Source organism: Somniosus microcephalus, chromosome 11 (assembly GCF_052327205.1).
Source record: "Somniosus microcephalus isolate GS21.2 chromosome 11, FLI_Smic_1.0, whole genome shotgun sequence".
Taxonomy (NCBI): Eukaryota; Metazoa; Chordata; class Chondrichthyes; order Squaliformes; family Somniosidae; genus Somniosus; species Somniosus microcephalus.
This window is the reverse complement of record NC_140997.1, coordinates 52,041,188-52,060,067: the sequence shown is the minus strand read 5'-3', so window position 1 is coordinate 52,060,067 and position 18,880 is coordinate 52,041,188. Positions and strand designations below refer to the sequence as shown.

The 18,880-nt window shown below is 46.5% G+C and overlaps 1 protein-coding gene across 7 annotated transcripts in view; it reads right to left on the bottom strand.

Moving 5' to 3' along the window:
* Window positions 1-18,880, bottom strand: part of ciita (class II, major histocompatibility complex, transactivator) — an 89,867-nt gene that overhangs the window by 2,720 nt on the left and 68,267 nt on the right. For all 7 annotated transcript variants that reach the window (XM_086000635.1, XM_086000636.1, XM_086000637.1 and 4 more), the window contains 8 exons: window positions 18,099-18,278; window positions 14,145-14,216; window positions 7,018-7,098; window positions 5,659-5,772; window positions 3,951-4,034; window positions 2,859-2,942; window positions 1,361-1,444; window positions 368-461 (listed from right to left, as the gene is read on the bottom strand). In XM_086000635.1, coding sequence (XP_085856761.1) covers window positions 386-461; window positions 1,361-1,444; window positions 2,859-2,942; window positions 3,951-4,034; window positions 5,659-5,772; window positions 7,018-7,098; window positions 14,145-14,216; window positions 18,099-18,278 — 775 coding nt within the window. In that variant the 3' untranslated portion in view covers window positions 368-385. The remainder of the gene's footprint in view (window positions 1-367; window positions 462-1,360; window positions 1,445-2,858; window positions 2,943-3,950; window positions 4,035-5,658; window positions 5,773-7,017; window positions 7,099-14,144; window positions 14,217-18,098; window positions 18,279-18,880) is intronic.

Sequence of the window (18,880 nt, the reverse complement as noted above, 5' to 3'; positions counted from 1 at the left end):
ACAGCGAGCTCCATCCCATTAGTCTGGTCCAGGCTTTACACCGGCAGCCAATTCATGGAGCAAGCACTGACAGTAGCCAAGAGGTCCTCCACAGCCAGACAGTTCAGCCCGCTGGCTGAAGGTGGAAGCACTGCATTGGGAAGCTCTGGTGGCAGTTTGAGATGAAGGTGGCAAGAGCTTGAAAACCAATAGCAAAGGCTTACATTTCTAAATGTTACTTTTCAAATACGAATTATGTTCTGGATAAGAAGAATGCTATGGAGAAGAAAAAGATTTAAAGTGCAAAGAAAATACTAAAACATTAAAAATTAATAATTACGTATCACAGAAAGGGAGGGAAATAAAACGCGCTTAATTGAAACTTTACCTGGGAAAGAAGATTTGCCTACTGTAAATTGATTCTGACGTCAATCTGTTGAATGTGTTCAGACATCCAGTGTGTAATTGTAGGGCTCCACAGCCTGTAAATGAGAACAGAAAGTTGTAAAAAACAGAACATGAACTCTCTCACTGCCTAGTGGGTAAAGACAATGTTCAATGTAGCATTAAACCATAGAGACAAGGAAGGTTCGTCCCAGCTGGGGTGGTGGGAGGACTGCTACAATTGGCCTCTGCATCCATTGCGGATCCCAGTCCTGAATACTAGGGAAAGTGTGCATCGACATCAGACAAGGCAACAGTGAGGGTGGCTGTGAGCGCTCTACAGTCAAATAGATAGTTGATCACAGCAGCTGGAGCACTACAATTGGCATCAGTGTCCCTGGGCAAGGGAGGGAAGAAAGATCAGCTTGGATTTCTGCTCCTGATCGTTATCCAGTAACCCCTGATGACAATTAAGTAGACGTATGTTGTGCATGTGTGAGAGAGTTAGTTTGTGTGTGTGAGAGAGTGTGTGCGTATATAAGAGAATGTGTGCGCGCACACGAGAGAGCGTGTGAGTGTGTGTGCGCGAGAGAGTCCGCGCACGTGCGAGAGAGAGAAAGCGTGTGCGAGGCAGAATGCACGAGAGAAAGTATGTCAGGAGGGGAGGGGTGAAAATTGGGGGAATAAATGGTTTCGCCGTACTCAGAAAGCCTAAAGCTTTGGGAATGGAAGGTGGCAATTTGGATACATAGGTATTTAAAAAGGGAAGAAAAATAAATCAAATAATGATTCTTGGTGATGATCCTGAGCACTGAGCAGCATTATTCAGATTGCAGTTTGTTTAAATAAAAATGGAACATTCGTACATGTTCGAAACGCTGGAGAGTAATGCTGTACCTATCTAATGTACAGTTTGAAATAAAACAGAAGATTTTAAAAGGGCAATCCTCACTAGCATTGTGTAAGTTAATCATTTGTGGAATTTGGACAAACTTACCATATTGTCTCAATATGGGGACAATTCTTTAAACTCTGTGTCAACCTCTGGGCTCCAACATCTGTGATTTTGTTGAATTTAACACTGCGGAGATAAAAAAAAATGGTCCCTGTAAATTCTACAGCAGGCAGCAAAGTCGTCAGTATTGCTGCTCTTCCAGGCCAATTCAAACAAATCGAGCCGTTACATGTGCTGGATTTTTTTTTGATGTTTCACAATGCACTTCACTGATTTTTTTAAAATATGGTGAAATCAGACTGCAAATGGACAGGATGGGCTGGAAATTCATTTAAGCTCGTTTTCCAGTCCAAAATAGGTGTATGTGCTGCAAGTGTGTACCAGAAGCCGGAGGTGCACCCGAAATTGGGCCTCGGGCCTCATTTTAATAATAGAGCCCGTCACGCCTCCAGATACAACTCACCCGATGTTGGGGATCGGACTTGGGCTGCTTGGCCTCACCGGCAGCGGCTCTCAGTTAAGTCTTGGGGGGCGCAGAGGAAAACACGGGTGGGCCGAGCGCGGGTCTGCAACGACGCGCATTAATAAGACAGAAAGAATTACATTTATATAGCGTCATTCACGATCTCAGGATGTCCCAAAGCACTTTACAGCCAATTAAGTACTTTTGAAGTGTAGTCACTGTTGTAACAGTAGGAAGCGCGGCAGCCAATTTGCACACAGCAAGCTCCCACAAACAGCATTGTGATAATGACCAGATAATCTGTTTTAGAGATGTTGATTGAGAGATAAGTATTGGCCAGGACACCGGAGATAACTCCCTTGCTCTTTGAAATAGTGCCTTGGGATGTTTTACGTCCACCTGAGAGAGCAGACGGGGCCTCGGTTTAACGTCTGATCTGAAAGGCGGCTCCTCTGACAGTGAAGCACTCCCTCAGCACTGCACTGGGGTGTCAGCCTAGATTTTTGTGCTCAAGTCTCTGGAGTGGGACTTGAAGCCACAACCTTCTGACTCAGAGGCGAGGGTGACACGGCTGTAGAGCCATGAGGAGCTCACTTCTCCATCCCACTCCACAGGAGGGGAAGTAACAAAAACTTTCCCTATCACTTCTTCGGCAGCCCCCAGCGGTCCCTTTCAGGACCGCTGCTTAAGCCGCTGTAAAACTGGTAAAACTAGTAGGAGCATCGCCTAGTTATTCACACATTTTGCAGAAGAGTCGTGAAACAGGTCCAGGACCCTTTTTTGCATATTTATATTGATGATCCAATGCTGCTTTAATGCAGCCGCCAGGGGCATCTAAAACAGCAAAAACCAATGTGGCAGCAGCCAATGCCCTTGGTGCAGATCGGACTCAGGACCTCACCCCCCCCTCAGAAATCTGTATACGTTGCGCCATTTTACACATACCAATTTCTACCTCAGTAATCTCAGCAAGAGAGGAGAAAAATAAGCAGATAGGAAGGAAAGTAAAAATAATTAATTTAACCCGTAGCCCAGAATTTATATAATTATGGTCAACTTGATATTAATGATACTTACTCCAGAACTTTCAGCGATTTCATTACCGGGAGTATTTCTGCTAGTTTCTCTGCCCCTTTATCACCAATAATATTGTCATATAAACTGTAAAATAAAATAAAAATTGGATCAGACAAGGTGCATGTTGATAATTGGTTGTGGTTTATTGTATTTAATGAAATTGCAGACAGGTGACTGAAATTATTAGTGTGTTACATTTAAATCATCAACGTTAGCTCTGTTCAAAGCTCGATGCAATTCAAACAGTATCCACACTAAAAGAAACAACACTCACTTAACAAAATGTTGCAGAAGCAAAACAATTGCAGGCCTACAAACATCCTTAAGATTCAGTTAAGGCTGTTTGTAGGTGAAATCTTCAATTCCAGACGGAGAGCAGACTTTATGTTGTCCAGCATGCTTAATAGCAGATGTCTATATAAAGCTTGTAATCGTCATCTCCGGGCTTACTTTTAAAAATAAGGTGTGTGGATGTTTGATGGCACGGTGGCACCGAGTGCTGGAGCCCCTCAGCATGGCACTGTGGAGTGGAGTGACGGGTATCTGATTTCAGGCCGAGTGTTTTCCCCCAAAGGGAGGCAGAAGCCAGAAAGACTCATTCACAGGCCATCTCTTGGCAAATGCTACAGAGCGGAATTGGGGGGCATGGGAACAGGCCACCTGCCTATCTTCCCAACTGCAATTGGGAGATGGTTTGGGGGAGCCCAGAAATTGGACAGGATGTGGGAAAACGTACAGGAACGTTCAATGATGTAATATTTTATGAATGTCCTTCAATTGACATAAGGAATTAAAGAAGCTGTATGGCACAATTAAAAATGACTTATTTAACAATATCCTCTGCAATCTGTGTTAAAGAAACCCCCGTTACAGACATGTCAGCAGCAACTTGCAATTTTCATTTTAAAAACTGATTTATTAAAATTCCTGAAAAAGATGGATTTTGCTACTGGAAAATTCTAAAAAGAGTAAACATTGCAGTTATTCTCAGTTAAAATGCCTTAATTAGGCCACATTTATGGTGTAGGAGCTGCTTTAAGTAAGTCAGTTTCCTAAATCAGCTCCCAAATCATGACTTATTTTAAAACTTGCCTGAGTGTCCTCAAGAACTTCAGGTTGGGAAGAGATCGAGCCAGCTCCTGTGCCCCTCGGTCTGCTATCAGGTTGCGCGATAATCTGCAAAGTAACAAAATAGCAACAGTTATTTTGAATTAGTTTGGGCATTTTATATTACCATCAATATGTAAACGACTTGAATAAAAGGTGCAACGTGCTATAGTGCTTTGGTGTTGCAGCTTGCTGTAACTTCGGACTTCCCTGGGAATCAATCCAGAGCTACTTTGACCCAGAAAAACATGCTACTAGCTGGACGCACTCAATATATATTTATATATAAATGACCAGTGAATCTGCTGTGGTCTTACCCACAGTTAGTCAGAGGAAAATGGTCTGTCTTTTAAGTGTGTTTGCTGTAACTAGGATTGCCAGCTCTGGTTGGACATGTTCTGGGAGGTTTCATCATGTGACCTCTCACCTCCAACCGCTCCACTCCTGCTATTTAGTCGCCCGAAAGGAGAAGGGAGGGGCAGGGGGTAGGGAAAACTGGAGGGGGGTGGTGGAGTACGCAGAGAGGGGGAAGAAGGCAGAGGAGAGGAGTGGGGGAGGAGGAAAGGGGAAGAGAGGAGGAAGAGGGGAGAGGGAAGGAGGAAGAGTAGGATGGGGAAGGGGAATGTGGAATTGTTATGTCTTCTAGCGCTCGTAGTGCTTTGTAAAGACGCCTCTGGACTCGGTAGTTTGTAATTATAAACTACTGTTTTATTTGAGTTGTAATGGCTGCCTGCCGCATGGTGTGGGGTGATATTTCCAAGTGCCCTGTGCGGCGCCTGCACACTACTTTCCCAGCATCGTAGTGCTGCTACACTTGATTTGAGTGTTAGTACGCTTGTACAATGTAGTCCCAACATAACTATGTAACAGGAATGGTGGAGGGGAGAGGGGACAAGGAGAGGGACAGAGGGAGATGGGAGAAAAGAGACAGGTAAAACAACAACATCAGCTGTTCATTCGAGGGGGGAGCTGCACAATCCCAGGACCAGTTATATTGCACAGTGGAGGAGGGGATAAACCCAGAACTAGTTTATCTAAGCAGTGGGGTACGAGGGAGCAGTCTACTGCCCAAAAGCCAGTGGTGATGCTCACTCGGGGGGAGGGGTGGGATGGGGGGCTTGATGTCCTAAAGCAGGCATTGCAACTAAATTAGGGAGTGGGAGTTCCTTTGTACAAGTAGATAATGGAGCTTCGGAATATATGATTATCAATCAATGGAAAAAGGCGGCACTGCTAAAGAACTCACCTCCAGTTGATTAAAAGGTTCACACGTGGCAGGAAAATCCTGCCTTTTAAACAAACTAAGTGGACACTGCACTTGGGATGGGTGCACCTTTTACGATCGAAGGACCAGGTGATGAATATTTACTTTGGCTGTGTGCTATGTCATTTCACGTTAAGGTAAGGGAGGAGCAAGGGAGAGGAAATGTGCGGTGGGAGCTCACACGTCATACCTACTAAACCAATAAAGTGTGATGAAGGGAGATTTCAGGGTCAGCACGATGAGTGGGGCGGGGGGGGGAAATAATGTTAGTTAAGCCTCATTGTTGTTAATGGGACAAATAATGTGACTCTCACAGCTTCACCTACAGGCACACCATCAATGGGATATTGTGATCACTCACTGAATGTATGTAGAAGATAGATGGATATATATTCCAAAATGAGGTAGGATTATAAATCTGTTACTCACGTCAGCTTTTCCAGTGATGTTAAAAAAGACAGCACCTCTGCCAATCTCTCAGCTCCTTCATCTCCTATTTTATTTTCACTCATTTCAACTTTCTGTGAGCTCGGTCCTTCAAGACTATAGGAAAGCAGCAGAGGTTCAGTTAAAAATGTACCTTTTCAGTACTAAAGGGGAAAGTTTGCCAAAATTAAAGAAATGTTTAAGTAGAATGACTTATTCACAAACTGAACAATGCGCAATGTACAGGAAACTTTTTTTTATCCGGCACCGACGGGACCGACGTGGTGCCGGTTCATCAAAAATTCCGGATAACCGAAAGCTATAGTGAAAGATACGGAGAGACGAGAGCTCCGTATAAAGCAACAAACCCTGTTGCTTAGCAACAGGTTCAGAACAATGGCCACAAGTTCCAAGTGTCTCTGTAGCTTAGCAACAGCTGCAGCCACACCCTTGCACAGCAACAGATCGAGGAAGGCAAGTACAATATGAAGTAAAACTTACCTGAACCTACTCCTGAATTTTGCCGGTTAACCGAGATTTCCGGTTATTTAGGTGCCGGTAAATCAAAAGTTTCCTGTACTGTGGTGAAATCTAGCCTGTGAATTTGCACTGCTCGACCAACAGGGTTTTGCTTCTACTTCCTGCAATGTATGCCATACAATATGACTCTGGCTTGCACTCTATTACTTTACATAGAGCTTTGTCTTATAAAATAATAGTATTTACAGGGCAAGCATCTGTGCAGAATGGCTAGATTACAAAATGACCAGCCATACTGCTGCCATTAAACCAGAACACATTTTGTCATTCCCTTAGTGGTGAACAAACACAATGTAATGTTACAAATGGAATGTATATACAATGCATGGAACAAAAGCTGTGGCAGACAATTCTATCTGAGTAAATAATTCTCCATACAGATGAACTTTTAACCATCTGTTTTTAAACTGCGTGCACTCCATGTAAACTACAGTTCCAATGAAAGATGCATTTCAAACCACATTGATGAAATCCATTTTCATGTGTTTCAATTTATTAACCAGATACTGTATATTGATTTGATTTACTGATGTGATAATAGAGTTTTATTATTTGTCAAACATTAAGCTGGATTCTTAATTGACATCTGTTAAACCCAACACAACATTCTGCTCACCGATAAAGCTATGGTTTCCAGTTTGATGCAAGTTATACTTATATTTTTATGAAAACACTAGAAATTTCAAATTGCGTGACAGAGTAAAATCAATTCCATCACTTTAACTGGAGTGAAATTGATTTGTAATACACACTGATAAAGACTTGTAAATATTTGTCTAAATAAAGTAGGGCATGGATAAGACACTTCAAATTTTTACTCACTCTAGGTACTTCAAAAATGCCAGTGCTGGTAGAATCTTTGTTAGTTTCCGAAATCCCTGAGGTCCATTCACAGGGCCGAGGCTGCAAGATTGAAACAAGTTGTATTTATTTCTTAGTCAGTCACCATTTAGAGATTCACTTATCTTAATTTTACTGATCAAACAAAAGAGAATTAATAATGAATAATCGTCAAAGGTGGCAGGACAAGTTGAGAAGGCTGTTAAAAAGTATACGAGATCCTTGGCTTTATAAATAGGCATAGAGTACAAAATCAAGGAAATTATGCTAAACCTTTATACATCACTGCTTTGGCCTCAGCTGAAGTATTGTGTCCAATTCTGGGCACCACACTTTAGAAAGGATGTCAAGGCCTCGGGGAGGGTGCAGAGGAGATTTACTAGAATGGTACCTGGGGTGAGGGACTTCAGTTCTGTGGAGAGACCAGAGAAGCTGGGATTGTTCTCCTTAGAGAAAAGAAGGGTATGGGGATATTTAATTGATTTTAATAGAGGTGTTCAAAATTATGAAAGGTTTTGATAGAATAAATAAGGAGAAATTGTTTCCACTGGCAGGGCGGTCAGTAACCAGAGGACACAGATTCAAGGTAATTGGTAAAAGAACCAGGGGGGAAATGGTGATCTGGAATGCACTGCCTGAAAGGGTGGTGGAAGCAGATTCAATAGTAACTTTCAAAAGGGAATTGGATAGATACTTAAAAAGGAAAAATGTGCAGGGCTATGGGGAGAGAGCAGGGGCGTGGGACTAGTTAGATAGCTCTTTCAAAGAGGTGGCACAGGCACGATGGGCTGAATGGCCTTGTTCTGTGCTGTAGGATTCTATAATAAGTAGTATTTAATATTAGGAGGCAGCTGCTGCCAACGAACCGGAAAGCTGCATAGAAGCTGTGGTAAACCACTGTTAACCTGTACATGCCTGTGTGGTAAACCACTGTTAACCCTGTACAAGTCCAGGCATGTCTCAGCCCCTGGCTCCACCCCTAAGCCCGGGTATAAAGGTGACTCACCACCCTTCCCCCGAGAGCTCTTAGGATGGATTCACTAGCAGAGGCATGCTCTAGTTCTTAGTCAATAAAAGCCTACTTCATTTAAGTCCATCTCGTAGTCTTTGGTATTGTTGATAGCGCATCAATTTTATTGACTAATTTTCAACATGGAGCAAATCTTGAAGCCGGAACGTTTAGACCTGGATCCTCAAGCAGCAGATGCAGCCAATAACTTTGAACACTGGCTGAGCTGTTTCGAAGCCTTCCTGGAGGCCTCCAGCACTACTGTCACTACAGATGATGCAAAACGGCTTGTCTTGAACTCACGGGTGAGCCACCGAGTCTACTCAATCATCCGAGACGCCACTACTTACGTGGCCGCCATCGCGACGCTAAAGGAATACGTGAGGCCTGTTAACGAGGTCTACGCCAGACACCTCCTGGCTACCCGAAAACAGCGTCCCGGGGAATCGGGCGCTGAATATTTACTGACAGAGTCCTCGGCCGGGACTGTAATTGCAAAGCGGTGACGGCCAAGGAATGCACGGAAGACCTGATCCGAGACGCCTACGTAGCCGGCATCAGGTCCAACTATACTCGGCAGAGGCTGCTGGAACAGAGGGGGCTCGACCTGCAAAAGACGGTGGCCCTCGCTAACTCGTTAGACGTGGCCCTTCAGAACATGGACGCCTACCCCCCTGACCGGATGGCCACGTGGATGCCACGGGAGCAGCCATCTTGGGACCCGGTAAGGCCACAAGCCGCCAGCAGCCCAACTACAGCTGCAATGACCAGAGGCCAGAAATGCTACTTCTGCGGCCAGGCCAAGCACCCCAGACAGCAATGCCCAGCAAAGGACGCGACCTGCTCCAAATGCGGTAAGAAAGGCCACTACGCAAGAGTGTGCAAGGCGAAATCGACCCCCAATTCCAGCAGCGCCGCGTGTGAACCGTACAGGCCGCCATTTTGGACCCCACCAACCACGTGTGAGCCATGCGGGCCGCCATTTTGGACACCACCAGCCGAGGGGGAGCCGCCATCTTGGACACCATCTCGGGACCAGGCCCTCGGCGCGGGCGAATACTACAGCGACCCACCGACCTCGACGATGGCCTCCATCACCCTGGACCAAGCTAGGCCCCATCAACTAGCCAGGTCCATGATGAACGTAAAGGTAAATGGCTATGCCACAAATTGCCTTTTCGACTGCGGAAGCACGGAGAGCTTCATCCACCCCGACACGGTGCGACGCTACTCCCTATCGGTTATGCGCACACGCCACCAGGTCTTTATGGCCTCAAAGTCCCATACGGCGGACGTCGGCGGCTACTGTGTAGCGACTCTGACAGTGAACGGCGTGGAGTAGAGAGAGTTTAAATTCCTCGTCCTGCCACAGCTCTGTGCTCCCGTACTGCTAGGATTAGACTTCCAGTGCCATCTGGAGAGCGTCACGATGGCATATGGCGGGCCCCTGCCCCCACTTACAGTCTGCAGCCAGCAGAATTTAAACACGGCGCCGCGCAAAGTATGCAGCCTGTCCACCCTGAAGGTCAAACCCCCCCCGTTGTTCGCTAACCTCGCCAAAGACTGCAAGCCAATTGCTACTAAAAGCAGGCGGTACAGTGCTGGGGATAGGAGCTTTATTAAATCAGAAGTACAAAGACTCCTGAGGGAAGGGATTATCGAGGGCAGCACCAGCCCATGGCGAGCCCAAGTGGTGGTAGTAAAGACCGGCGAAAAACAGCGCCTGGTTATTGATTACAGCCAGACGATCAATCGATACACGCAATTAGACGCATACCCACTTCCCCGCATATCTGACATGGTCAACCAGATAGCACAATACCGGGTATTCTCGACGATTGATCTGAAGTCGGCATACCACCAGCTCCCCATCAGGCCTGAGGACCGCCAGTACACGGCCTTCGAGGCTGACGGTCGCCTCTACCACTTCCGCCGAGTCCCCTTCGGCGTCATCAACGGGGTCTCGGTCTTCCAAAGGGAGATGGACCGGATGGTTGACCAGAACGCGCTGCAGGCCACCTTCCCCTATCTAGACAACGTCACAATCTGCGGCCATGACCGGCAGGACCACGACGCCAACCTAGAAAAATTCCTCCGTACGGCCCAACGGCTGAATCTGACATACAACAGAGAAAAATGTATGTTCCGCACCGCGCGCCTCGCTATTCTTGGCTGCGTGGTGGAAAACGGAGTCATCGGCCCCGACCCCGACCGAATGCGCCCCCTCCTGGAACTAACCCCCCCCCCACTGCCTAAAAGCCCTGAAGAGATGCCTAGGGTTCTTCTCTTACTACGCCCAGTGGGTGACCAACTATGCGGACAAAGCCCGGCCCCTCATCAAGTCAACCTCCTTCCCCCTGACGGCAGAGGCCCGTGCGGCCTTCACCCTCATAAAAGAGGACATTGCGAAGGCCACAATGCACGCAGTGGATGAGTCCATCTCTTTCCAAGTGGAGAGCGATGCATCCGACTTCGCCCTAGCCGCAACCCTTAACCAGGCGGGAAGACCCGTGGCCTTCTTTTCACGGACCCTCCAGGGCCCCGAAATTCGACACTCCTCAGTCGAGAAGGAGGCCCAGGCGATAGTGGAGGCGGTACGGCACTGGAGGCATTACCTGGCCGGTAAACGTTTCATCCTGCTCACTGACCAACGGTCAGTAGCATTTATGTTTAACAACAGACAAAGGGGGAAAATCAAAAATGATAAGATATTGCGGTGGAGGATCGAGTTATCCACCTACAACTACGATATCTTATACCGGCCCGGGAAACTTAATGAGCACCCAGACGCCCTATCCCGTGGGACATGTGCCAACGCACAAGTCGATAGGCTACGGACCCTCCACAATGATCTCTGCCACCCGGGGGTCACCAGGTTCTCCCACTTTATTAAAGCTCGCAACCTGCCTTACTCCATCGAGGAGGTCAGGACCATGACCAGGAACTGCCAGGTCTGCGCCGAATGCAAACCGCATTTTTATAGGCCAGACAGGGCACACCTGATTAAAGCCACCCGCCCCTTCGAACATCTCAGCGTCGATTTCAAGGGGCCCCTTCCCTCCTCTGACCGCAACACGTACTCCCTCAATATTATTGACGAGTACTCCAGTTTCCCCTTCGCCATCCCCTGCCCGGACATGACCAGCGCCACAGTCATCAGGTGCCTCCACGACCTGTTCGCCATATTTGGCTTCCCCAATTACATCCACAGCGACAGGGGCTCGTCGTTCATGAGCGACGAGCTGCGCCAGTACCTGCTCGAGAAGGGCATAGCCACGAGCAGGACTACCAGCTACAACCCCTGGGGTAACGGACAGGTAGAGAGGGAGAACGCAACGGTGTGGAAGACCACCATGCTCGCCCTAAAATCCAAGGGCCTCCCAATCTCCCGCTGGCAAGATGTCCTCCCCGATGCGCTCCACTCCATACGATCACTGCTCTGTACTGCCACAAACGCCACCCCTCACGAAAAGATGTTCGTCTTCCCCAGGAAATCCACCTCGGGGACATCACTACCGCCATGGCTGACGTCTCCGGGACCCGTCCTGCTCAGGAAACACGTGAGGAGCCAGAAGACGGACCCCCTGGTCGAAAAGGTTCACCTCCTCCACGCCAACCCACAGTACGCCTACGTGGCGTATCCTGACGGGCGGGAGGACACAGTCTCAATTCGAGACCTCGCACCCTCAGGTACCACCCGAAACACCATCGATCACCATCCACTACCTCCACCCACCACCACTACCCACGACGCACCACCGGGGTGTCTACCACGAACTGACGACATGCCGGTGCCATCCCTACCCCGAGAGGACGACACGCCAGTGCTCCGTCCCACGCGAGAAGCGGCCGCGGGCAAAGAACCGCCGCAACCGGCACCACGAAGATCATTACGGCAGACAAGACCCCCGGAGAGACTTTCGTATACGAACTTTTGAAACACTTCACCCCGCCGGACTCTTTTTTAAACGAGGGGTGAATGTGGTAAACCACTGTTAACCTGTACATGCCTGTGTGGTAAACCACTGTTAACCCTGTACAAGTCCAGGCATGTCTCAGCCCCTGGCTCCACCCCTAAGCCCGGGTATAAAGGTGACTCACCACCCTTCCCCCGAGAGCTCTTAGGATGGATTCACTAGCAGAGGCATGCTCTAGTTCTTAGTCAATAAAAGCCTACTTCATTTAAGTCCATCTCGTAGTCTTTGGTATTGTTGATAGCGCATCAGAAGCGTTCTGCGCTTCCTGCTCGTTATGGGAGTGGGCTTGTTAAAAATTTTATTTTTAAATGTCTGGGAGGGAGCGGGCTCTAGGGAAAAATGCTGGGGAGGGAGCGGGCTCTGGGGGAAAAAAACAGAAGCATCATGCTTCCGGTTCCAGATTAATGCACAGTACGCTTCTGCGCAGCCTCCGGTCATTGGTCCGTTAATATTAATCTGATCATTATAACATTAATGGAGAAAAGATATCGATTATAATTTGTGTGTCTTGTGCAATTGTGCTGGCACTCGAAATTCATGGAGCTAAGCTTGTTTTTGAAGACTAAAGGTGAGTTCTCCTGATATGGGGGAGTGGAGGAAGATTTCCACTGTTCATTATTCACAGTGAATCTGTAGCTTTGCCTTTTATATTTCACTACAAATTGTGCAGAGGAAATCTTTCATAAGTAGTGTAATAACAGGAGTTTCTCTTGAAAACCAGTGGGAGAAAAGCATCTCTATAGTGTCCTCTGAAGTTTTTCCTAGCGGAGTGATACATGTCCAAGGAAGATCCTCGTCACAAGATTAGGGTTTTGCTTTCACTATTGTCACAGGAACAGCAGTGAGAGTTCACTCTTTGTAATTAATCTGAGCATCTTATGTTCAAGGATTAGCTCATGTTGCCCAATATCTAACTATACAACTGCGTAACCCAGTGGTGTCACAATAGAACCCCCTCGTAATCGGAGATATTCTAAACTTCTAAAGCATTGTTCTGTAGATCCTTCACCAGTTTGCAGCAAACAGAATTACAATATTGTTGACTACAATACAGGAAACTTTGGTTTATCCGGAGGTTGTAGGGCCGAAACCTCGATCTAACGGCAGAAATCAGCAGCCGTTTTGTTAGGTTTTTTTCCTTTTTTTTTCTTCTCCTAGCATTTTTTTTTAAACAGTCAGTCTCTGGAAAGCCGCTCTGAAGCTGTTGCTAAGCCACAGAGACGCTTCCAAGGTACGGGCCGACTGTTTACAAGCTGTTGCTAAGCAACAGTGTTTGTTGTCAGATACGGAGATGAAAACCTCCGTATCCTTCAACATTAACGCTGGTCTGTCGGGAAGTTTTCATAGATCGGCATCACACCGGTCCCGTCGGTGCCGGATATCGCGAAGTTTCCTGTACCATCTACAGGAAACTCTCGATTTACCGGCACCTAAAATAACCGGAAATCTCGGTTAACTGGCAAAATTCAGGAGTAGGTTCAGGTAAGTTTTACTTCATATTGTACTTGCCTTCCTCGATCTGTTGCTGTGCAAGGGTGTGGCTGCAGCTGTTGCTAAGCTACAGAGACACTTGGAACTTGTGGCCATTGTTCTGAACCTGTTGCTAAGCAACAGGGTTTGTTGCTTTATACGGCGCTCTCAGCTCTCCGTATTTTTTACTATAGCTCTCGGTTATCTGGAATTTTTGATGAACCGGCACCACGTCGGTCCCGTATAAAAAAAAGTTTCCTGTAATATGTTTGTAACCAGTAAATGTACTTTAACTTTTTTAATTCAACATTTACCTTTCTTCCCTTTTATGCTACTTTATAATCATTGACAAAGAGGAGCATGAGTGTATCGCAGGGTGACTGGTCTTTCTGATTTCTCCTCCCTCTCTGACTAGTGCCTAGTCTCTCTTTAACCTGATAACATGGCTGATTAACCATGAGGAGAACTGTGGGTACCAGCCATCATCACAGACCTGTGTGGGCACTAGGGTTCCAGGAAATACATCAAACACTGTGAAACTGCTACTAAACTTCCCACGTTTACAGACATCTCGACTCCGATAGCATATTCAAGTTGAGAAAGCTAATCATTCATGAAATGATCGAAGCACGAGATTACAAATCATTACTTACGCAAATTCCAGCATTTGTAGTGTCCTGACAGCAGGCAGCTCATGGAGTTCGCCCCCAGGTGTGTTGTGTGTGCTGTTCCAGGTAAAAATAAGAAAGAAGCACAAGATGAAATAAGATGCCTTCTTTGTGCTTATTCTATTACACAGTGATGCCTTTTTGGACAAGCATTAACTCTCTTCCTTTGATACTGCTGACGCTTGTTAAATGCATAACTAGCTTACCAAGAAATGTCCTCCTTGAATGAAGTTTTCTACAAACTTCAAATACAAAAGAGTCAATTTGCAAATTAGATATCATTGCCTAAGTAATTACTCCTTCAGCAATTTAAGCAAAAATAGATATTGCACACAAAAAAATATAGAAATATATAAACCAAGATAGCTGGGTGGGACTGCCCTCATAGTACTATAGTAACATGCAGATGATGCTTGCGTCTGCGCTCACTCGGAGGTCGAACTCCAAACCATCGTAAACACCTTCACCGAAGCATACGAGAGCATGGGCCTTACACTAAACATCCGTAAGACAAAGGTCCTCTACCAATCTGCCCCCGCCACACAGTGCTGCCCTCCGATTATCAAAATCCACAACAAGGCCTTGGACAACGTGGACCACTTTCCATACCTCGGGAGCCTACTGTCAACAAGGGCAGACGTCGACGACGAAGTCCAACACCGCCTTCAGTGTGCCAGTGCAGCCTTCGGTCGCCTGAGGAAGAGAGTGTTTGAAGACCAGGACCTCAAACCCGGCACTAAGCTCATGGTCTACAGGGCAGCAGTGATACCTGCCCTGCTGTATGCCTCAGAGACATGGACCATGTACAGCAGGCACCTCAAAGCACTGGAGAAGTACCACCAACGCTGCCTCCGCAAGATTCTGCAAATCCATTGGCAGGATAGGCGCACCAACGTCAGTGTTCTTGTTCAGGCCAACATCCCCAGCATCGAAGCTCTGACCACGCTCGATCAGCTCCGATGGATGGGTCACATTGTCCGCATGCCCGATACAAGACTCCCAAAACAAGTGCTCTACTCGGAGCTCCAGCATGGCGAGAGAGCCCCAGGTGGGCAGAGGAAACGCTTCAAGGACACCCTCAAAGCCTCCTTGAAAAAGTGTAACATCCCCACCGACACCTGGGAATCCCTGGCCCAAGACCGCACAAAGTGGAGGAAAAGCATCTGGGAAGGCGCCGAACACCTCGAGTCTCTTCGCCGGGAGCAAGCGGAAGCCAAGCGCAGGCAACGCAAGGAGCACACGTCAACCCAAGCACCCCACCCACCCGCCCCTTCAACCACCGTCTGCCCCACCTGTGACAGAGACTGTAGGTCCCGCATTGGACTCATCAGTCACCTGCGAGCTCATTTTTAAATGTGGAAGCAAGTCATCCTCGGTTCCGAGGGACTGCCTAAGAAGAAGATAGTAACATAGGAGTAGGCCATTCAACCCCTCGAGCCTATTCTGCCATTCAATTAGACCATGGCTGATCTATAACTCAACCCTATGTACCTGCCTTTGATCCAGAACCTTTGATACCCTTACCTAACAAACATCTATCGATCGCAGTCTTGGAAATTTCAATTGACCCAGCATCCACAGCCTTTTGGGGAAGCGAGTTCCAGATTTCCACTACCCTGTGTGTTAAATAACGCTTCCTCATATCATTCCTAAATAGCCTATCTCTAATTTTAAAGTTATGCCCTCCTGTTCTGCATTTCCCACCAGAGGAAATAGTTTCTCTGTATCTATCCTATCAAATCCCTTTATCATTTTAAATACCTCAATTCGATCACCCCTCAACCATCTAAACTCAAGGGAATACAAGCCACGTTTATGCAACCTGCCCGTATAATTTAACCCTTTAAGGCCTGGTATCATTCCGCTGAATCTGCCCTGTAGCCCCTCCAAGGCCAATACATCTTTCCTGAGGTTTGGTGCCCGAAGCTGAATGCAACACTCCAGATGGGGTCTGTACAACTGCAGCATCGCTTCCTCACTGTTAAATTGCAATCCCCTTGATATAAAGGCCAATGTTCCATCAGCTTTTTGTGATTACTTTCTGTACCTGTGCACTAGCATTTAGTTATGTGTGTGTCCACGGACACCTAAATACCCTTTGCTTCTCCATAGCTCCTAATCTCGCACCATTAAGAACATTTTAGGACTTGTCTTCTCAGATCTAAAGTAGATTGCTTGGTTCCACTCTTACCTGTCCAATTATAGCCAGACCATCTCTCCCAAGGGCTACTCTTCCTATTCCCATAATTTCACCTCAGGAGTTCCCCAGGGATCCATTCTTGGCCCCCTCCCCTCAAACTTGTAGATGTGGAAGAGGTGATCTAATTGAGGTGTTTAAGATGATGAAAGGGTTTGATAGGGTAGATAAAAGATAAATTATTTCCCCTGGTGAGAGAGTCCAGAACAAGGGGGTATAATGTTAAAATAAGAGCGATTTCAGCAGCGATTTCAGGAAGCACTTCTTCACACAAAGGGTAGTGAAAATCTGGAACTCTCTCCCCCAAAAAGCTGTTGAGGCTAGGGGTCAATTGAAAATTTCAAAACTGAGATCGAGAGATTTTTGTTAGGCATGGGTATTGAGGGAATATGGAACTAAGGCGGGTAGATGGAGTTAAGATATAGATCTGCCATGATCCAATTGAATGGCGGAACAGGCTCAAAGGGTTGAATGGCCTACTCCCGTTCCTATGTTCCTAAGTTGCCACTTGGTGACATGACCTGCAGGTTGACAACACCCAGCTCTACCTCTCCACCACCTCTCTGGACTCCTCCATTGCCTCTGCTGTCAGACTGCTTGTCTAGCATCTAGTCTTGCTAAACCACAATTTCCTCCAGCTAACTCTGGAACACCAAAGCCATTATCTTTGGCCCCCACCACAAACTCTGTACACTTGCCACTAACTCCATCTTCCCTGAATACTGTCTCAGGCTGAACCAGACGGTTCACAACCTCAGAGTCCTAGTTGACCCCAAGCTGAGCTTCCGACCCCACGTCCTCTCCATCACAAAGACTGCCTATTGCCACCTCTAATACTGTCTGGCTCCATCCCTACCTCAGCCCATCTGCTGCTGAAACCCTCATCCATGCCTTTGTCACCTCCAGGCTCAATTATTTCAATGATGATCTCCATGCCATCCCCTACCCTCTATAAACTTGAGCTCATACAAAACTCTGCTGCTTGTATTCTATCCCACACAGAATCCCGTTGGACCATCTCCCCTTTCCTTATTCACCTACATTGGTTCCCAGTTCCCCAAAACCTCAAATTTGAAATTCTCATTTTATTGTTTAAATTCCTTCATGGCCTCATCCCTCCATATCTGTGCTACAAACCCCCTACCCCCGAACTCTCCGTTCCTCTGGTCTCTTAGACATCCCCCACCCCCCCAATCTTTGCTTCACCATTGGCAGCAGTGTCTTCAGCCACCTAGGCCCCATGCTCTGGAGTTCCCTCTCTCAATCTCCATCTCCTCCTTTAAGACCCTCCTTAAAACCCACAACTTTGATGAAGCTTTTGGTCATCCCCTCCTAATAGCTCCTTCTTTGGCTCAGCATCTGTTTTTTTCCTTACTCCTTGGGAAGTTTTTCTATGTTAAATGCATACTGTTGTTGAAATTAATGTTAGTGATATTAGTGGACAATTGCTTAATGCATTAATATGCTCTTCCTCTGCCCAATATTTTAGCACAGACACCTAGGCTAAGAATGCCGACAGGGAAGTCATATAAACATATTAAGTATTCATCTGTTAACATCACTAATTGTAATTTTTAGTATAATGCACCGTTAGCGCCAGGTAAATTCTGGCAATAGGTTAATACGTTCATTGGAAACTGCACCAAGGCAACCAGGTATATTACATTGCAAAGCAATGGGATAGAGAGAGGCAGAAACTCACATCTACAGATAGGAACTAAATGAGAGAGGCGCCAACTCACCACGAAAGGAATCTTCTATCTTTGTGAATCTGCACCAGTAAATCAAGGTCATCGATATCTTTCAAACTCTTGACCTCAAAAGGATTGACAGAAAACTTAACAAGAGACAGGTGAAGCAGCTCATGTAATCCAGTTTGCTCCAAATGCTCCCAAAGTTTTATTGCATCACATATCGACACTCTGAAGGAATAATGACAAATGAACATGAAGCAGAATGAATCGTTCAGAAATTTGATAACGCCGCCCTGTGGACAAGGAATTTATTGAGTAGACAGCCTCACACTTGACCCTGGTGCTGTGTGAACCATCCCGTTTAGATTGCAGGACAGTTTCCACACTAGTCGAAACAGCAGAAATACTACACCCATGCAATGATTTTTAAGCTGCTGTTTGTCATTTTTCTCCAGCTGCTGTGCCTTTCCCAATAACAAACATACAACTTAGCAAGCGTAAAAATACTTCGACAGGCCTAGGTAGGCAGGCTGAATGATAGGCCACAGGTTCTCCCACCCTTTAAGGTGGCCTCATTTATTTTGTTGTGCCAGAAGAGTAATTGTCACATCAACAGCAAAAACAACTTGTATTTATATAGCCCCTTTAACGTAGTAAAATGTCCCACGGCACTTCACAGGAGCGTTATCAAACAAAAATTTAATACCGAGCCACATAAGGAGATATATTAGGACAGGTGACCAATAGCTTGGTCAGAGAGGTAGGTTTTAAGTTGCGCCGATAAGGAGCGGTAGAGGTAGACACATCATAAGATATTGCTTGTAGGTATT